Here is a 15,969-nt window from a genome sequence, read left to right as displayed (position 1 = left end):
ATAAAGCATTTTTCTCTTAAATCATAGCTAAGTAATGTTAAAGGCCACTTGGTAATGGAAGAAAAGATGCATGAACATTAGAACATGATTTAACAAAACTAGAATGACATACGAGCTTCTATAGTTCCTAGTGACTGGCTCATTTAGCCGTGAATCTCCTAGTAGCTTTAAGCTCTTCAAAGATACCTTGTCTGATTGACAAATTCGTAAACACTTTGGTCTGGTAGACAACCTAAAAGTCAAACCATAACATAGCAATCTTTAAAGCTTTCTAAGTACGACCACTCTTTTCTACTACCAAAACAACGCAGTCAAGCATATCTACGTCAATACTGAACCAATCAAAATTCAAGAATCGAACTAAAAAGCTTTAGTATGGAAAAAGAAACAGAGTTTGCAAAGAAAGAGCTGGAGATTTCAGCATGAAACTAAACATCCACACTTTCGTGGCAAGCCAAATCCATCAGTCTAATGTCATAGAATGAATACAGATAACTTAGTAGCTAACAAGCACTCATTCCTTATGCTTCAAACAACAATCATCTCTATACCACAAATTACATATACCAACAATCATAAAAACATACAAGTTTCTTTAATCAACCACAGAACAAACAAATAATGGCTCAACAATTTGGACTTATCTCGCGACTTTCTTCATACTTCCTTCAACACTGAGCACATACATTTTTATGCAAACACCTTCTCAAAACATGGAACCTTGTAGACCAATGGCTGTGGTTCCACCAAGCTCAAGCAACTGAACATGCATGCCATGTAAAGGGAGAAACAGAGATAGAGAACCATACTCTGTTTTGTATTTTGGAAAGCGGAACAAAGTTGCAGTAAGGTGACGACCTCATCAATCATCCTCAAATAACAATCACACCCAAGGAAAAGCTTGACGTCAAACTTTAGCCAGATAAGTAGAGAGAGCTCTTCTTTGAACATCCAAAGGGTCTGAAAAGTAATGCAACATCTTCGAGTTACTAATTCAATGGTAAATTGTATTTTAAAATGATAACGTATACTACCTTTCGTTGGTCTCAAGACCAAGAACCTCCAGTCTTGGAGTAAACACTCATAAGGGGATTTCATCTCTCATTCTACCATTCCTTCTTTCTCCAATTTGTGAGTGTGACCGACCTCTAACGGGTACATAAGCTTCACTCAATGTACGCTCAACAGTATCTGTAACTCGAGTTCCCTGGAACCCACGGTCGTTCTCATCTGGAGCATATAGCAAACTCATCCCACACCTTGTCACCTTGCACCTTTCTAGCTTCGTTTCAGTGCCATCAGTAAGGTAGAATTCAAATGAGGCACTAGTGGGACGACATCTATTACCGTCGTTACTCTCTTCATTCCATTGGAAGACTGGCACATTACAGTTGTTATAGCTAATAAACACATGGTCAGATCCAAGTTTCCGTGGTTCATGGCAAGATGATCCACATGACTCGTTCCATCCCCCAAGACAGAAACTAAAGCTGATTGACTGGCCATTTCGATTTTGAAATCTGCACTTGCACCTTACAGATAAACGGTTTGCATGACGACCTTCGTGATCCTTGAAGGTGACAACAACACCTAGGGAAGCTCCAATAAATTTATTGTTGCACCAGTGAGGAAGGAGGTCGGTTTCAATCGAAGATCCCATACTCTGATGGCAGAACCATGAGGGTACGTCACTTCCTGGGAAGCAAACGGCAACCAGAGGATCCAGAACTAGTCCCTGAAGTGGGGGGTTACAAAGAAAACAATAAGCATGAGAGTATGATAAGGATATCACCGGAACAAGAGAATAAAATGAAGACAAGACCTTATGATTATGTTGAAGAGATGTCCTTGCCAGTAGCTGACTCTTGAGTTGGGCCTGAGCTACGATAGCTTCTTGTTCAGCTCGGTTCAGTTTGAAGCAATCCGTGAAAATGAAAGTAGTATGCATCCTCTCAGTTACTAGGGGAACTGTCACTGGTTTAGTAACTTTTTCCAGAGAAACACACCCATGAGCATCTAAGTACTGCAGATTATATGGAAGCACCGGGAGAGAATTGAGCCTGCGGCAATGTTTCAAGTCAAGAAACAACAGACAATGAAGTTTCTCGATGCTCTCAGGTAGAGTCTCAATGTTGTTTCTGCTTAAGCATAGACACCTCAACGAGTGTAAGGAACTAAAGTTGTCCGGTAATTTGTAGATATTGCAGTTCGTGAGATAAAGGTCCGAAAGGCAAGAGTTGCCTGAGAAAGGCAACAACGCCAACTCTGTGGAATCTTCGATGCTAGACCCGCAGAACGAAAACACCTTCAGGTTGCTCAACAAAATAGTTTCAGGTGTGTGTTTGATGGAAGTTCCATCCATAAGCAAAATCTCTAAGCATCCCATCTCCTCTTTGATGGGTGGAAGACTCTCCAGAGCTGAGCAGCCAGAGAGGATCAGTTCCTGAAGAGATTTCAGCTTGTAAAGATCGTTGGGAAGACACTTCAACCTGCAACAATTCCTGAGATTCAGCAAAATGAGGTTGCGAAGACTCTCGATGCGGTCAACAACTCGTTCTATGGTTGAGCCGTCTAAATAAAGGGACTCAATATTTTCTGATATGATTTGAAACTCCTGAAGGTTTGAGCAGCCACTGAGGATCAGAGTCTTCAGAGACTTCAAATTGATTCCCTCTGGAAGACTCTCAAGGCTAGTGCACTCTCTGAGGTTCAAGTAAATTAGTTTGTTCATCTGTTTGATTGACGAGCCCAACAAAACCAAACTCTTACAGCCTTCGAGATCCAATCTTTCAAGATTTTTGGCCCTGGACAAACCTGATAGATTCAGCAAGCCTTGTGACTGACTGAGGTCAACCCATCTTAATTTTTCTGTATTCTGTGACACCTAGATGATGGTTATATAATTAGTAAAACTAAAGAATAATCTTTTTAAGATACATAAAATTATATATAGACGAGGTGAATGTACCTTCTCATCTTCCCACAGTTGTTTGATGTAGCTATGATGCAGACTGAGATCAACGAGTTCCTCTGGATTAAATTCTGATGGCAGGTACTCGTAAGGGTACCCCTGCCAATGAAGATACACAAGTTCGTCCGGAATATGGTCAAGCTCTTCAGAGAACTGAAATTTATGCTTGTTATCACACCACTGGGAACAATGAGAATAGTGGAATTTCAGGAATTTGAGATTGGACATCTTCATGAACACATCAGGACTTAGCTTGATCCTTTCGACATTAGACATGTTCAAGAAAATGCCTCTAACACAACCAGTTCCCTAGAAAGATCAAGGAATAGTTAACAAAACAGAATACTAGGAGAACTTGTAGATATGATGTACTAGAGAAAAAATCAATTAAGGAAGCAAGTAACTCACCGTGCTCTGCTCCAGCACACGGCGTATATCTTTGTTGTTCCACAGCCTAGTACGTTTTCCTTCCCTTTTGACGGATGCTTCATATCCAATTTCCTTCGCCATTGTATGCAGTAGATCATGCATCTCAAGCCGATTATAAGAAACAGTTAAGAAACACTTGTCTTCAAGATCCCTCATCACAGCTGCAGCATCGACACGATCTGACTTCAGGATGCTCGAAACGAAATCTGCTTTCTCCGACCTGAAAAAGCATGCTATGTCCAAAAACATGCTCTTCTGTTCATCATCTAATGTGTCATAACTCACTTTTAGCACTTTCTGAATCTCCTTGTCTGGCACTACCCTTAACCTCTCCCATTTCTGCATCCAGTATGTTTTTTCCTTGTGGCGTAGACCTGAACCTAACAACTTCAAAGCTAACGGATGTCCTTTAGTGTAATACACAAAGTTCTCTGCTAGATCCATAAACTCTTCCGTAGAGTGGAGGTTTTCAGAAAATGCCTCGAGGCAGAAAAGCTCCATAGCTTCCCTGTCATTTAATCTGGGAACTACGTACGTTGCATCAGCATTGTTCTCAAGCAGTTTCTTGTCTCTGGTTGTTATAACAATCCTGCTTCCTTTCCGGTACAGTTCCTGCTGTCCGATGAGAACTTCGATTTGATTCTCTTCGGTCACATTATCCAGCACAATAAACACCTTCTTGTTCCTGAGGAACTCTTTCAATCTCCCATGCGCTCTGACGTCCACATTTTCTTCATCCAATAATTTACTTAGGAGCTTCTGACGCAAATGAGGTAATCCACGCCTTATCGACTCATTCTCAATGTCTTCAACGAAACAGTAGCCATCAAACCGACGGTAGTTTCGTTTGTAAACGCTAGCAGCAACAGTTGTCTTGCCGATTCCAGTCATGCCAAGGACCCCAATGGTACGGGTACAGGTTGCATTATCGAACATCAATAACTCCTCCAAATCTTTGGAACGAGATTCAATCCCTGGGAAGCCAGTGATTTCACATGGAGACAAATCATTCAGTATCTTGAAAGTTTCCGTGGCTATTTTTTCAACAAATTCACACTCTGGTCTGCCAAAGTAAAAAGTTAACAATTAGATGTTTATAAAAACTGAGTAAGAGGTAGATAAAAACAAAGCAGAGCAGTAAAGGCTAGATTTGCTATAGTACCGTTCCTCAGGAAGTACATGGCCCAGGATATTGGAAGCAGTCTTTAGAGCTTCCTTCCATGCCGCAACTTTGTGCTCACGTCCCTTGAAACTCGCTTTTGGGTTCTGGAAGGGAGTTCGAAAACTCCCTGTCTGATTCTCCACATCAGATTTCCTGACCTTGTAGAAGATTGGTAAAACCACATGACCGGACTTCTCTCTGCATTGCATTATCTTCCAGAGTTCCTCCAAGCACCAGGTGGAGTTAGCATAGTTCTCTGAGAAGACAATGATCGACATCTTTGATTGCTCAATCCTGTCAAAGAGAACTGATATGTCCTTGCCTCGCCGGAGTTTCCCATCAAAGAAAGCATCAATACCTTTCCGGTGTAGGGACTGAAGAAGGTAAGAGGTGAAGGTATTACGAGTATCCTTGCCTCTGAAACTCACAAACACGTCAAACTGGCGCTTAGTTTGATCCAAAGACGAGGAGGAAGAAGGATGAGCCATTAAATAATCGCAACGATGATGCTGCTAATAGTGTATAAAAATCTTTTGGAAGTGAAATGGAAGAGACGACTTTGAGGCGTTGAACAACGAATCTTTCCACGAAGGTTCTTTTGCATTATTCGAGCATTATTAAGCACACCTTTGTTGACTTTCAAACTCCCTTGATTTTATCAGTATTATCTGAATGCAGAGTGGTCCACAAGTTAATACCACAAAAGAAAAGGATCATTATACATGGATCTAGTTCTTTTTACCTTCAATGCATAGGATGATTAGTCCATCCATCGCCACAGGTTGCATTGTAATATTTCCAGAAGCAAGTTGCTTTACAATGAAATCTTCACCAACTGAGACAGCTTTTGGTCCAATGTGTTGCAGCAAGAATCCATCTAACTTCTCAATTTTCTATGTTTGATTTAGCTCAACATCAAGCCACAGCAGACACAGACCAAGAAACTTACAGAAACGTTCCACAACAAATAAAGAGAGACAGTATCAAGAGGTCAGCATATTCTTTAATGAGTATGCGACGTAATTACATCTTTGCCTCCAAAAACTGATATCTGAGAATAAAATCGCGTAAAATCGCTTGAGAGATCTGCGAACGTGAATCCCAGATATATGTAGTTTGTCATCGTATTCCACAAGGAAAATGACAAAATTGTGGTAGTTAAACATGGCATACATATATATATGTGTGTGTGTGTGTGTGTGAGCATACAAAATCCTGTCTCCAAAAGCACAGTATGGAAACAGTAATATTACACTATTTTTTCTTCTTTCAAAATCTCCATTTTGGAGTAAAAAATATAATGACATTGTAGAAGATTTTACTCCAAACTCTATTTTGTTTCCTATTTAATTTGGTATCCTAATTATTACCAAAAAGGTTTTGATGCATATTCTAATACCGTACTGTTGATACCAGGTCGGTGACCAATGTTCCGAATGGACTTCCAGTTTAATACCTGAATCATTAATTTAGCCACCAGAAGGTCATTATTATCAAATAAGAAGCCAATTTCTATAGATCCAACACACTATCGACTAAAAGTGCAACTAACCAGTAGTTTGATCATCATATCATGCAGTGAGTAATGATATGATATGTGGATCCATGAGCACTAACGGGTTGCCACTTGCCAGAGTTGATATTTTCCAAAACCTGCACACCACGATAAACACTAGGGATTAACCCGGGCTACGCCTGGGATTTTTATTTTTTTCTAATTTAAGTTGTTAAATTATTTATATTTAGGCTATGATTTATATTTATATAAATGTTAAAATGCATGTCATAATTAAAATTTATTTTTAAATTTTAACACGTTAAATTAACATATTTTTTACTATTTAAATATTTTTTTATAATTTTATTGGCTATTTAGTTATCATATTTAGCAAAACTATCTTTTGAGTGTTGGAATAAATGTTTTAGAGATTTTATTAAACTGCAGAGTATTTTTGGATCGACCACATGCTCAACATTCGATTGATCCGTAAAAAGATGGTCGATCTCCTTGGCCAGGTAAGTACAATTTTAGCAAAAATATCTTTTATTTTCAAATATTAAGTATATAACTATTCTTTTTAATATTTTTTAATTGTATTTTTGATTAAATTATTGTATTATAATGGTTATGTAAATATTTTTTGTGATGTTTGAATTTTTGTTGTTCGTATACTTAACCTAGATGATATTGATGTTTAACAATTTATTGTTTTCTGTGAATAGAAAATAATGATTTATCAAAACGTATCTAATACTTGTTAAATGATAGTATAATGTAAATTACATCCATTATTTGAAAATAAACATTTGTTGTTTTTATTTTTATTTTAAATCAGAAATTATTTTTATTTAAAAACATTATTCATATATAATATAATAGTTTAAGTTTGGAAGATTAATCTATATATATAAATTATGTATATTTTTTAAAACATCATTTAAGATATTATATATTGAGTATCTGAATAAAAGCTGAATTTCTTATCTTGAAAATCAGATATTTATATTTTTGTCTTCATGTTATACTCACCAATCCATCATTGATATTTATAACTCAGTATGTTTTTTAAAAAACTTAGTTTTAAGTAATAAACGAATTTAATAAATTAAATTCATCACCTATAATGTTCTATAAACTATATTTGAAAACTCTCTAAAATTATATTTAAAGCATAATATTATTATTATTTAATTTAAGTTATTTTAAACATAATATATGCTAAACCAACTTAAATTATGATTACAATAAGACCATCCTAAACCGGTTAGTAAACCAAAAACAATACTAAACCAACATGAACCAATATCTGATTCGGCGAGGAAGGAAGTGTTTCGAGATAAACGCTTGAATGGTTATCAACTGAAATGGTTTGATCATGAAAGAGTTAGTATGAATATTAACAATAAAATTATAGATTAGATTAATTTAAATTTGTAAGAATACCTTTGAGTCTATGAAAAGCAACTCAATTCCATGAATAAGTTTGGCTTTTGGAAGTTGCGGGTTTCCCAACAATGAATCCACCTAACAAAAAGTTTGTTGTTATAAAAAAATCTCATTCAATGTCATTAAAGGTTTCTGGGACGGCAAGAGTTGATAGTGAAACTATTTTTTTGCTCGAGTGCTTTGAAATTTTGCTTAATAGTGTGAGGTTGATGTGGATGGAATAATGAGTTTTATAGGGACTTTCTTGATGTAAAACTATACATTTTTTTTTTGTTTAATGTGGTATATCCATTTTTATATAATTTACTACCATTTAAAGATAGAAGTACATTTTAAGATAGATGCTTAAATCTTAATGTACTTTTTCCATTTTTTAAAATGTTTATTTCCATTTCTTATATTTTTATTTACGTAATATCTAAATTTTATATTTTTAAATAGATATTTAAATATTAATGCACTTTTTCCATTTTTTAAATTGTGTATTTACTTATATTATATATTTTACATTTTATGATAGATGTTTAATGCTTGATGAACTTTTTACATTTTTAAAAAAATAGTGTATTTACTTATTATTACATATATAATTCATATATTATATATTTACATTATTTACTTATTATTTATTTTCATGTATATGTATTTCCATTTCTTGTACTTTTAATTTACTTAATATCTATATTTTACATTTTTAGATAGATGTTTAAATCTTAATGTATGTTTTCCATTTTTTAAATTGTATATTTCTATTTGTTATACATTCTATTTGCGTAATATCTATATTTTACATTTTAAGATAGATGTTTAAATCTTAATATACTTTTTCCATTGTTTTTAAGTTGTGTATTTCTTTTTCTTATATTTTCTATTTACTTAATATCTATATTTTACATTTTAAGATAGATGTTTAATATTTAATATACTCTTTCCATTTTTAAAAAATTGTGCATTTACTTATTATTGTATATATAATTCATATATTTATATATTTATAATATTTACTTATTATTTATTTTTTTATATATTGAGTATTTCTCTTTTTTATACTTTATATTTAGTTAATGTCTATATTTTATATTTTAAGATAGATGTTTAAATCTTTACGTATTTTTCTATTTTTAATGTAAAACGGAAATGTTTAATAGAAGAACTTGGACAAATAGTCAAACATATTTATGTTTAATGTAGTATTTCCATTTTTATGTTGTATGTTTTACTTATATTTATTATTTTCGAAATTATATATAATGTTTTTTGTTTTTTTTTATAAAACGGTAATGTTACATTATGGAGATAAGCCGTCTTTTTTTTTAAGTGAAAAATAGTAATCTTACATATGTTTAATGTAGTTTTTCCATTTTTTAATGCTGTATGTTTACATATTTTTTACAATTTTTGAAAATAATTAATATTAAAATGTAAAACTATATTTTATGCCACGTGTCATCTTTCGGGATAATTTTTTTCCGCTGATGTGGACGCCCTATGGAGCCTCAAAAGCTCCCTTTTATTAGTAGAGATTAAAGAACTATTAAGGAAAGTGCTGGGAACAAGTGTTCGTATTAAAAAAAATCTATTCAGCCACCGCTTTTACTTCGGCGCCTACAGAAAATTCCAGCATGGACTGCAACTAAATTTAAAAAGGGGATATATATAAGCACAGCAGAGTGAGAATACTTGTAGATCAGGTTGCACATCTTAGGAATGCAGGAGGGAAATTAACTATCAACTAAGGAAAATAACAGTAGCATCCACCTACAGAAAACGAAAAAAAAAAACACAAAAATATTAAGAGAACTAACCCATACACCATTTGGCATGGTAATGAACTACTTGGTAGAACAGGAACTGCGAAACAGATCGTGCACGGTTATTGCTGATTGTTTCTAGCTTGAAACACACCAGCTTCAGTGATAAATCCAAGCGTACGTGATCAGTGGTTGCAGACTCCGTGAATTGATGGACGTTTAGGGGTAGTTAAACGTTCTTCAGCACAGTTGTTGATCAAGCACCTCTTGGGTCTGATTTACTCTGTGAACTAGAGAATTCAGAAGGCTTTTGGATGAAGTCTGGCCTTAACTCTCAAATGAAGTGTGTGATAGAACCGCAGAAACTTCAACACTTTAATTTTATTCAACAAACTAAGATGTTCCATAATCTACTGCCTTGAGTTTTGGAAGACGCCCAAGACTTGCGCAGCCAGACAGCTTCAGCTTGAGAATGGATTTCGAGTTGCTTACTCCAACTGGCAGTTGTTGAAGCCTTTTGCAGTTCTCCAGATCGAGTGTAACAAGTTCTGTGAGATTCTCGATTGACAATGGAAGTTCTCTTATGGCAGTTCCAGCTAGATATAACTCTCTTAAGTTTGGTGCAAAATCCTGAATCTCCTCAAGGTCTAAGCAACCAGACAAATTAAGAAGCTTGAGAGATGTTAAACCAACCATTGCCGGCAAACTTTGCAGATGAGAACAGTCTTTCATATTCAAGGAAACAAGCTTCCCACAACGAGGAATAAATGAGCTGATGTCAACCAGACTCGTACATCCTTCGAGATCAATATTTTCAAGGTTCAAGGCTTCTGATAACATCCGGATATCAGTCAACTTTTCGGAGTGGCTAAGTTTCAATATCTTCAGATTCCCGAGATTCTGCATACAATATGAAAAACGTAGATCAGTCGTCAAATCAAAGGTTACAAATAAATGCAAGAAGCTGAAGTTTACACAATATTACACTTACTTTCTTCCCTTCCCATAACTTCACCATGTCGCTGTAAGGCATGTTTAGCTGTACAAGGTTCTCAGGATTAAATTTCTGCGGCAAATTTTCCAGAGGGTAACCCTCCCAGTGAAGTAGCCTTAACTCATCAGGCAAAGAGTATAGGCCTTGAGGTAAGCTTAGCATGAACTGGTGATTCCCATAGGTGGGATAATAGAACTTCAGCAATCGAAGTTTACACATCTTATCAAATACAGTCGGACCCAACTCACAGGTCATGTCAGACGCATCTAGGAAAATGCCCTCAATAGCGTCCGTTCCCTGAGAAAGACAATCACATTAGTAGGGAAACATCAGCTTTGAAATCTAAATAAATAATAATCATGAAATATCACATATAAACTTACTGAATTGTTAGTCAATACATTAGTGATGTCACTAGGGTCCCACAATCTGCTACGCTCGCATGGATCCTCATCTTCTTCATGAACAAGAAATCGACCAAATTCTTGAAAAGGAATAGGCATCTCTATCCTATTGCCCCGAAGGCTAATGAGAGACTCATCTATAAGATCACAGATTCCCAAGTTTGTATAAAACCCGCAAGCATCAAGTATTGGCACCACATGATCCATGTCCACCCCTCTGAAAAAACATGCAATGTCCAAAAATATGTTCTTCTCGTTTTCATCTAGGCCATCAAAGCTTCTCCCAAATGCATCTTCAATCAGACTAGGAGAATTTTCTAGCAAGAACCAGAGATGTTCCTTCACACTGTTTATATGCCGCTTTGATACAGAGGAAACTAAAGCTTTGAGAACCAAGGGAATACCACTACTGCAGCTTATAAGCTCTGAGATGACCTCACTTTCTTCATTTAAATACTGTTTGCAGAGACGTAAAGATTCAAACTCGCATAAATTTTGGATCTCGTATAGCTCTTTAGCTTTACACTGTACAAGAACTTGTTTTTTCCTAGACGTTAAAATGATTGTGTGTCCCTTAGAAAACCAGCCAAACCCTCCAACTACAGCTTCTGCATCTCTGGCATTACTGACGTCATCGAGGACAACAAGGATCCTTTTATTATGGAACCGGTCCCACATGAAACTCAGTTTTGTATCAGAAGCGTCTAAACTTAGTTTTTCTTCTCCAAATATTTTAGAGAAGAAATCATCACGCAATTGCCACAGCCCTTTCATCTCAAACTCCAGATGAAAGTCTTGCAGGAAGTAACACAAGTCATATTGCGGAACCAGTATCTCAAAGACTTCTCTAGCGAGAGATGTCTTGCCTATTCCTGGCATACCCCAGAGTCCAAAAATTTCCACATCTAAACACTCGGAATGTTTTAACAGTGATAAGATTTCGACCATATTCTTGCTATTCTTCAAATATAGCCTTAGGGATGCATTTCTTACAACTTCCTCGGCAAGTATAAACTGAAATCTGCAAAAGAGACACAGAAAATAGAAGAACTAAATTAACATCAAACTAATAAGATTTAATCCTCATATGTTGATACGCTAACGCTTTGGAAATCTTATAGGCTTTTCTACGGGAACAGCTGCCAAATTGTACACACACACATAGTAAGAGAAGTTAGTATCTACCCCTTTGTCCATTCAATTCCACCAATGGACACGATTTCAGACACAGCCGCTTTCCATCTCTTAACTCTGTCTTTCTGGAGAGAACTCTGAAGCTGCAGAAATGCTGCTTCAAACTTGCCTTTCGACCCGTAAATGTCTGAAAGTGTTACCTTAAAATATATAGGAATAATTACAAGGCCTGTTGCTTTCCTGCGCTTCATGATTGCCACCAGATGATCCAGGGACTGTGTAGAAGAAGCATAAGTATTTGAAATGATCATGATACCAACATTAGATCTGTCTAGCAACCCCTCATCCAGGTTCTCTCTTCGCAATAGATTATATTCGAAAGGGATGACCTTTCGCTTGCTCAACTCTTTTGAGATGGCTTCGATGAAAGATGTCTCATCCACATCATGGTTGTCATTGCACGAAAATACTAGTATGCATTCTGTTTCTCGAGTCATTTCCCTCGCAGCCTTTAGGTATGATGTTACAGCCGCGCTGCGAAAAGGATTGTCCTCAGGTTTTAGGACATATGCATCCGTCTTAGCACTGAGGCGGCTAGCAAGAGCCTCGATGCCGCCTGAAACCTGCCGCGTGCGAAGAAAATAAATGACATCGTCGGCGCTGCACCCAAAGGGAGTCAACGGAGGCATACGATTGCTGAGGAAATCGCAGAAAGGGTACCAGTCATCGCTGTTGGGAGTCATAGTTGTGGTATTGTCTGCAGCGGTTTGAATGTCGTCCCTTGAACCAGAGTAATCTGGTTTTTCCCATATACACGCTGGTGAACTCATGATACTCATCGTACCACTGGAGGCCTCTCCCCCATCATCCATATCCAACTCACTGTACGCTTCTCCCCCACCATCCATATCCAACTTTTTATATCCTTTCTCCCATTGCTCACTGCCAGTATCATCATCTACACCTGAATGGTGCTTCTTGCTTAGGAGAACACCTTCTTCTTCGCATGAATCGTCCTTCTTGCTTACCGTAATCTTCCGTATCATAGGCCGGTAAATTTTAAGCTTGTTGAGTAGCTTCTGTGGATCGGCTGTCCCAGTCAATGTAATCCTGCAGTCATCCTCCATGACTACAGAAGAGACACCTAAACAAGAAATCAAAATAGGAGTAGCGCATTTGAATTCCACGGTCATATTGGTACTGTGTAGATTTATCATGATATCCAAGAAACCAACGCTTCAATAACTAGCAGCTAGGGAAAATCATTGGTCAATGGAACATGCTACCACTAATATTCTTCTCCTAAAACTTAGAGACTCATAACCAGAGCTAGGAACTAGACCTTAGAAGCCAAAAGAAACAAGCTTTATCTATGCCCATTAACCAATAACTTGTAAAGATGTGTTAAAAGTGTACCTGGGATCTTATAAACTTTGCCCATGACTTTATTTGTGGTCTTAGCATCACGTAGATCCAGAGTCATAAGAAACACCTGCAAAGACCAGTTATAACTTTGGGACAAAAGAAAAGATCAATACTTTTGAACAAGCTGTTGGTGAATTTCAACACCTTATCTAATTCCTGGGAAGGGTTCTTCCTATCACCCGAAGCATTTGTACTTACACTCGAACTCCTTCTCCCAAGAGACCCAAACATGGTCGTCAATTTGTTCATCTTGTTGATCCAACTACACCAGCAGTGCTAATGATAATCTAAGGCTGTGACAGCAACGAGCAAACTAATAATCTATCTATCTATCGGCTGCTTCACAGCCTCAAAGTTTCCATTATATCAGATGCAGATGCAGATGCAGAATTGCAAATGGAGAAGATAAACTTTGAGGATACCCCTAAAGTCAAAAGTCAAAAGTCAACAGACGTCGTCTCATGGATTCGAATCCAACCTTAGCCTATAAATTGGTTCGCTGAGTTTTCGAATAATTTAATAGAATTTAAACGAAAATAGCTCGTAATTCAGATTCTTATTATAAACTAGAGGATAATTCCGATTTAAATATAGAATGATTTAAATAGTTTCAAATATACAAATGAAAATAGTTTGGTAAACTGTATTCTCGGATAAACTTTTGGCTTATAAATTATACTTTTAGATATGTAATTAATTTAAAACTTGTTCTAACTAATATCCTACTATATATTAATTGAGATGTTATCTTAGTGATTTTTGCTTACGTATAGGTGAACTCTTACAAAATTATTATAATTTTATTGGTTGATGATTTTTAATTTTAATTTATTTTATTTAGATCTAAAAAGAAATATAAGTCTATAACCAATTAATATGACTTGCCAAATAATTTACATAATATTACACATAATGATTTATGTTAACTAACTGTTTAAATTATAGAAAAAGAAATAAATTGATCATTTTCTATATTTTTAAAATACATAAAATAATAAACAGCAAACAGTTTATACAAATCAATATAATAATTTTATATTCTTATTTAAAAGAATTATATTTTATACAAAATTATGATAATAACTATTAACATCTTCGAAAGTTCATATTATATGCTTTATAAATCATCTATAAAAATATTTATCAAATTATTTATCGTGGTTTATTGTATATTTTAAATTATCATAAGAGTTAATAGTTATCTATAAGAGCTTATAAATTAATTTACAAAATTCTTTTTAAAATCTCATCTTACTATCTTACTATATATTAATTGAGAAGTCACTTAAGATATTTTTATTTTTGTGTGGATCATTTATGAAATTTTTAAAAATTGTTATAAATTGATTGGTCGATAATTTTTAATTTTTATTTATTTTTAATTAGATTTAATAGAAAACAATAAGTCTATAACCAGTTAATATCACTTCTCAAAAGTCTACCTAATATTACAAATAATTATTTATGGTAACTGTTTGTTGAAAATATAGAAAGAATAATAATGTTTGATCAATTTTTTTTATATATTTGTAAACTACATAAAATAATAAACAATGTTGTTTATTAAAATTAATATAATGATTTTATATTTTTATATAAAGCCTTATATTTGTATATTATAATAACTATTAATGTCTAATAAAATTCATACAATCTTTATAAATCATTTATAAAAATTATAAATAGATTTATAAAATTATTCATCTTAGCTCTTCATATGTTTTAAGTTATGATAAGAGGTTTTAAGTCATTTATACAAGTTTATAATTAATTTATTAAATCTATTTTGAAATTTCATTTTATATTAAATGAGAAATTGTTTAATTAATTTTTTGTTAGGTGTCGATCATACATAGAGTTTGAGAAATAATATGATAATTTGATTTGTTAATGAGTTTCAATTATTTTTATTTTATGAGTAAGAAAATAAGTTTTAGAATCAGTTTTATCATTATCCAAACGACCTAAATATATTGCAAAAAAAATAAATTATGGTAATTATATATGTGATTTATATTAGATATATAATGCTTTATAAAATAATTAAACTCCGAAAACCCAAAATCCGAATTAGATCCTAACCAAATCGGAATGAGTATTCGAACGGCCTCCCCTAATTTCTATATAAGATATTATATAGGCTTAGACACATTTATCCAGAACCAAAAAATTAAACCCACATGTAAACGTAATTCATAAATAATCAAGTGAATCATATAACTCTGGAACCAAAAATTGAATTGAACCAGAACCAAACCGCTAACTAAATAGGTATCAAAAAATTTAAAATAAAATTATATACCCACAAATATTAATTATACTTAATTTCTAAATAGTTAAATATACTAAAAATACTATTTATTAACAAAATTACCTGAATATTTTTATCCATAAATTTAAAATTATCCAAATTATTTATATTTTTATTCAAACCGTCCGATATTTAAAGCTAGTATAATTATTTATTTATTTGTAAACATAGTTATTGATACTATGAATATAAATGCTATTAATTGTTATTGATAATGTATATACAGAATAGTATCAGGCATGGGAAAATCAAAGCATCTAATAGATGAATTGGCTGCTGTCAATGATTGTAGTCGAATACTTTTTCCACTCAAAGTAATGCATCCCGAAATTATAGGAAGTAAAGGGAAAGGGAGGTTATTTTTTTTTCTCATCGGGAGGTTATAAAATACCAAGGGAAGCGGAGGTTATAATATATATACATGTTATGGCAGTTAAATTT

The 15,969-nt window shown here is 34.3% G+C and overlaps 2 protein-coding genes across 3 annotated transcripts; both read right to left on the bottom strand.

Annotated features, from left to right (window-relative positions):
- Positions 1-415: 415 nt before the first annotated feature.
- On the bottom strand, positions 416-5,479 carry LOC106383045 (disease resistance protein RPP2B). The gene is made up of 7 exons (XM_013823157.3): positions 5,305-5,479; positions 4,563-5,230; positions 3,380-4,463; positions 2,969-3,280; positions 1,823-2,875; positions 1,035-1,735; positions 416-960 (listed from the first exon to the last, which is right to left on the bottom strand). Exons 2-6 carry the CDS (start codon positions 5,048-5,050, stop codon positions 1,082-1,084), a joined length of 3,591 nt encoding a protein of 1,196 aa, XP_013678611.2. The 5' UTR covers positions 5,051-5,230; positions 5,305-5,479; the 3' UTR covers positions 416-960; positions 1,035-1,081.
- A 170-nt stretch (positions 5,480-5,649) lies between these two features.
- On the bottom strand, positions 5,650-13,716 carry LOC106383046 (disease resistance protein RPP2A-like). Of its 2 annotated transcripts, XR_007315781.1 has the most exons (8): positions 13,362-13,716; positions 13,209-13,284; positions 11,844-12,936; positions 10,638-11,679; positions 10,252-10,551; positions 9,315-10,160; positions 6,115-6,215; positions 5,650-6,018 (listed from the first exon to the last, which is right to left on the bottom strand). XR_007315781.1 is itself a non-coding variant. In XM_048738757.1 (6 exons), the coding sequence occupies exons 1-6, from the start codon at positions 13,464-13,466 to the stop codon at positions 9,654-9,656; spliced, it is 3,123 nt and encodes a 1,040-aa protein (XP_048594714.1). In that variant the 5' UTR covers positions 13,467-13,716; the 3' UTR covers positions 9,144-9,653. The 2 variants fall into 2 exon arrangements, 1 of the variants encoding a protein (XP_048594714.1); XM_048738757.1 differs by lacking the exons at positions 5,650-6,018; positions 6,115-6,215 and having other exon boundaries at positions 9,144-10,160.
- Positions 13,717-15,969: the final 2,253 nt, after the last annotated feature.

Source organism: Brassica napus, chromosome A8, assembly GCF_020379485.1.
Source record: "Brassica napus cultivar Da-Ae chromosome A8, Da-Ae, whole genome shotgun sequence".
NCBI lineage: Eukaryota > Viridiplantae > Streptophyta > Magnoliopsida > Brassicales > Brassicaceae > Brassica > Brassica napus.
This window is presented reverse-complemented; position numbering and strand designations above follow the sequence as displayed.

Coding starts and splice junctions, on each gene's coding strand:
- LOC106383045 (XM_013823157.3), bottom strand. CDS start 5,050: ATGGCTCATCCTTCTTCCTCCTCGTCTTTGGATCAAACTAAGCGCCAG. Junction 4,464..4,562: donor CATGTACTTCCTGAGGAACG/GTACTATAGCAA, acceptor TTACTTTGGCAG/ACCAGAGTGTGAATTTGTTG. Junction 2,876..2,968: donor AACTGTGGGAAGATGAGAAG/GTACATTCACCT, acceptor TAGGTGTCACAG/AATACAGAAAAATTAAGATG.
- LOC106383046 (XM_048738757.1), bottom strand. CDS start 13,466: ATGAACAAATTGACGACCATGTTTGGGTCTCTTGGGAGAAGGAGTTCG. Junction 13,285..13,361: donor CTTCCCAGGAATTAGATAAG/GTGTTGAAATTC, acceptor TGGTCTTTGCAG/GTGTTTCTTATGACTCTGGA. Junction 10,161..10,251: donor AGTTATGGGAAGGGAAGAAA/GTAAGTGTAATA, acceptor TATTGTATGCAG/AATCTCGGGAATCTGAAGAT.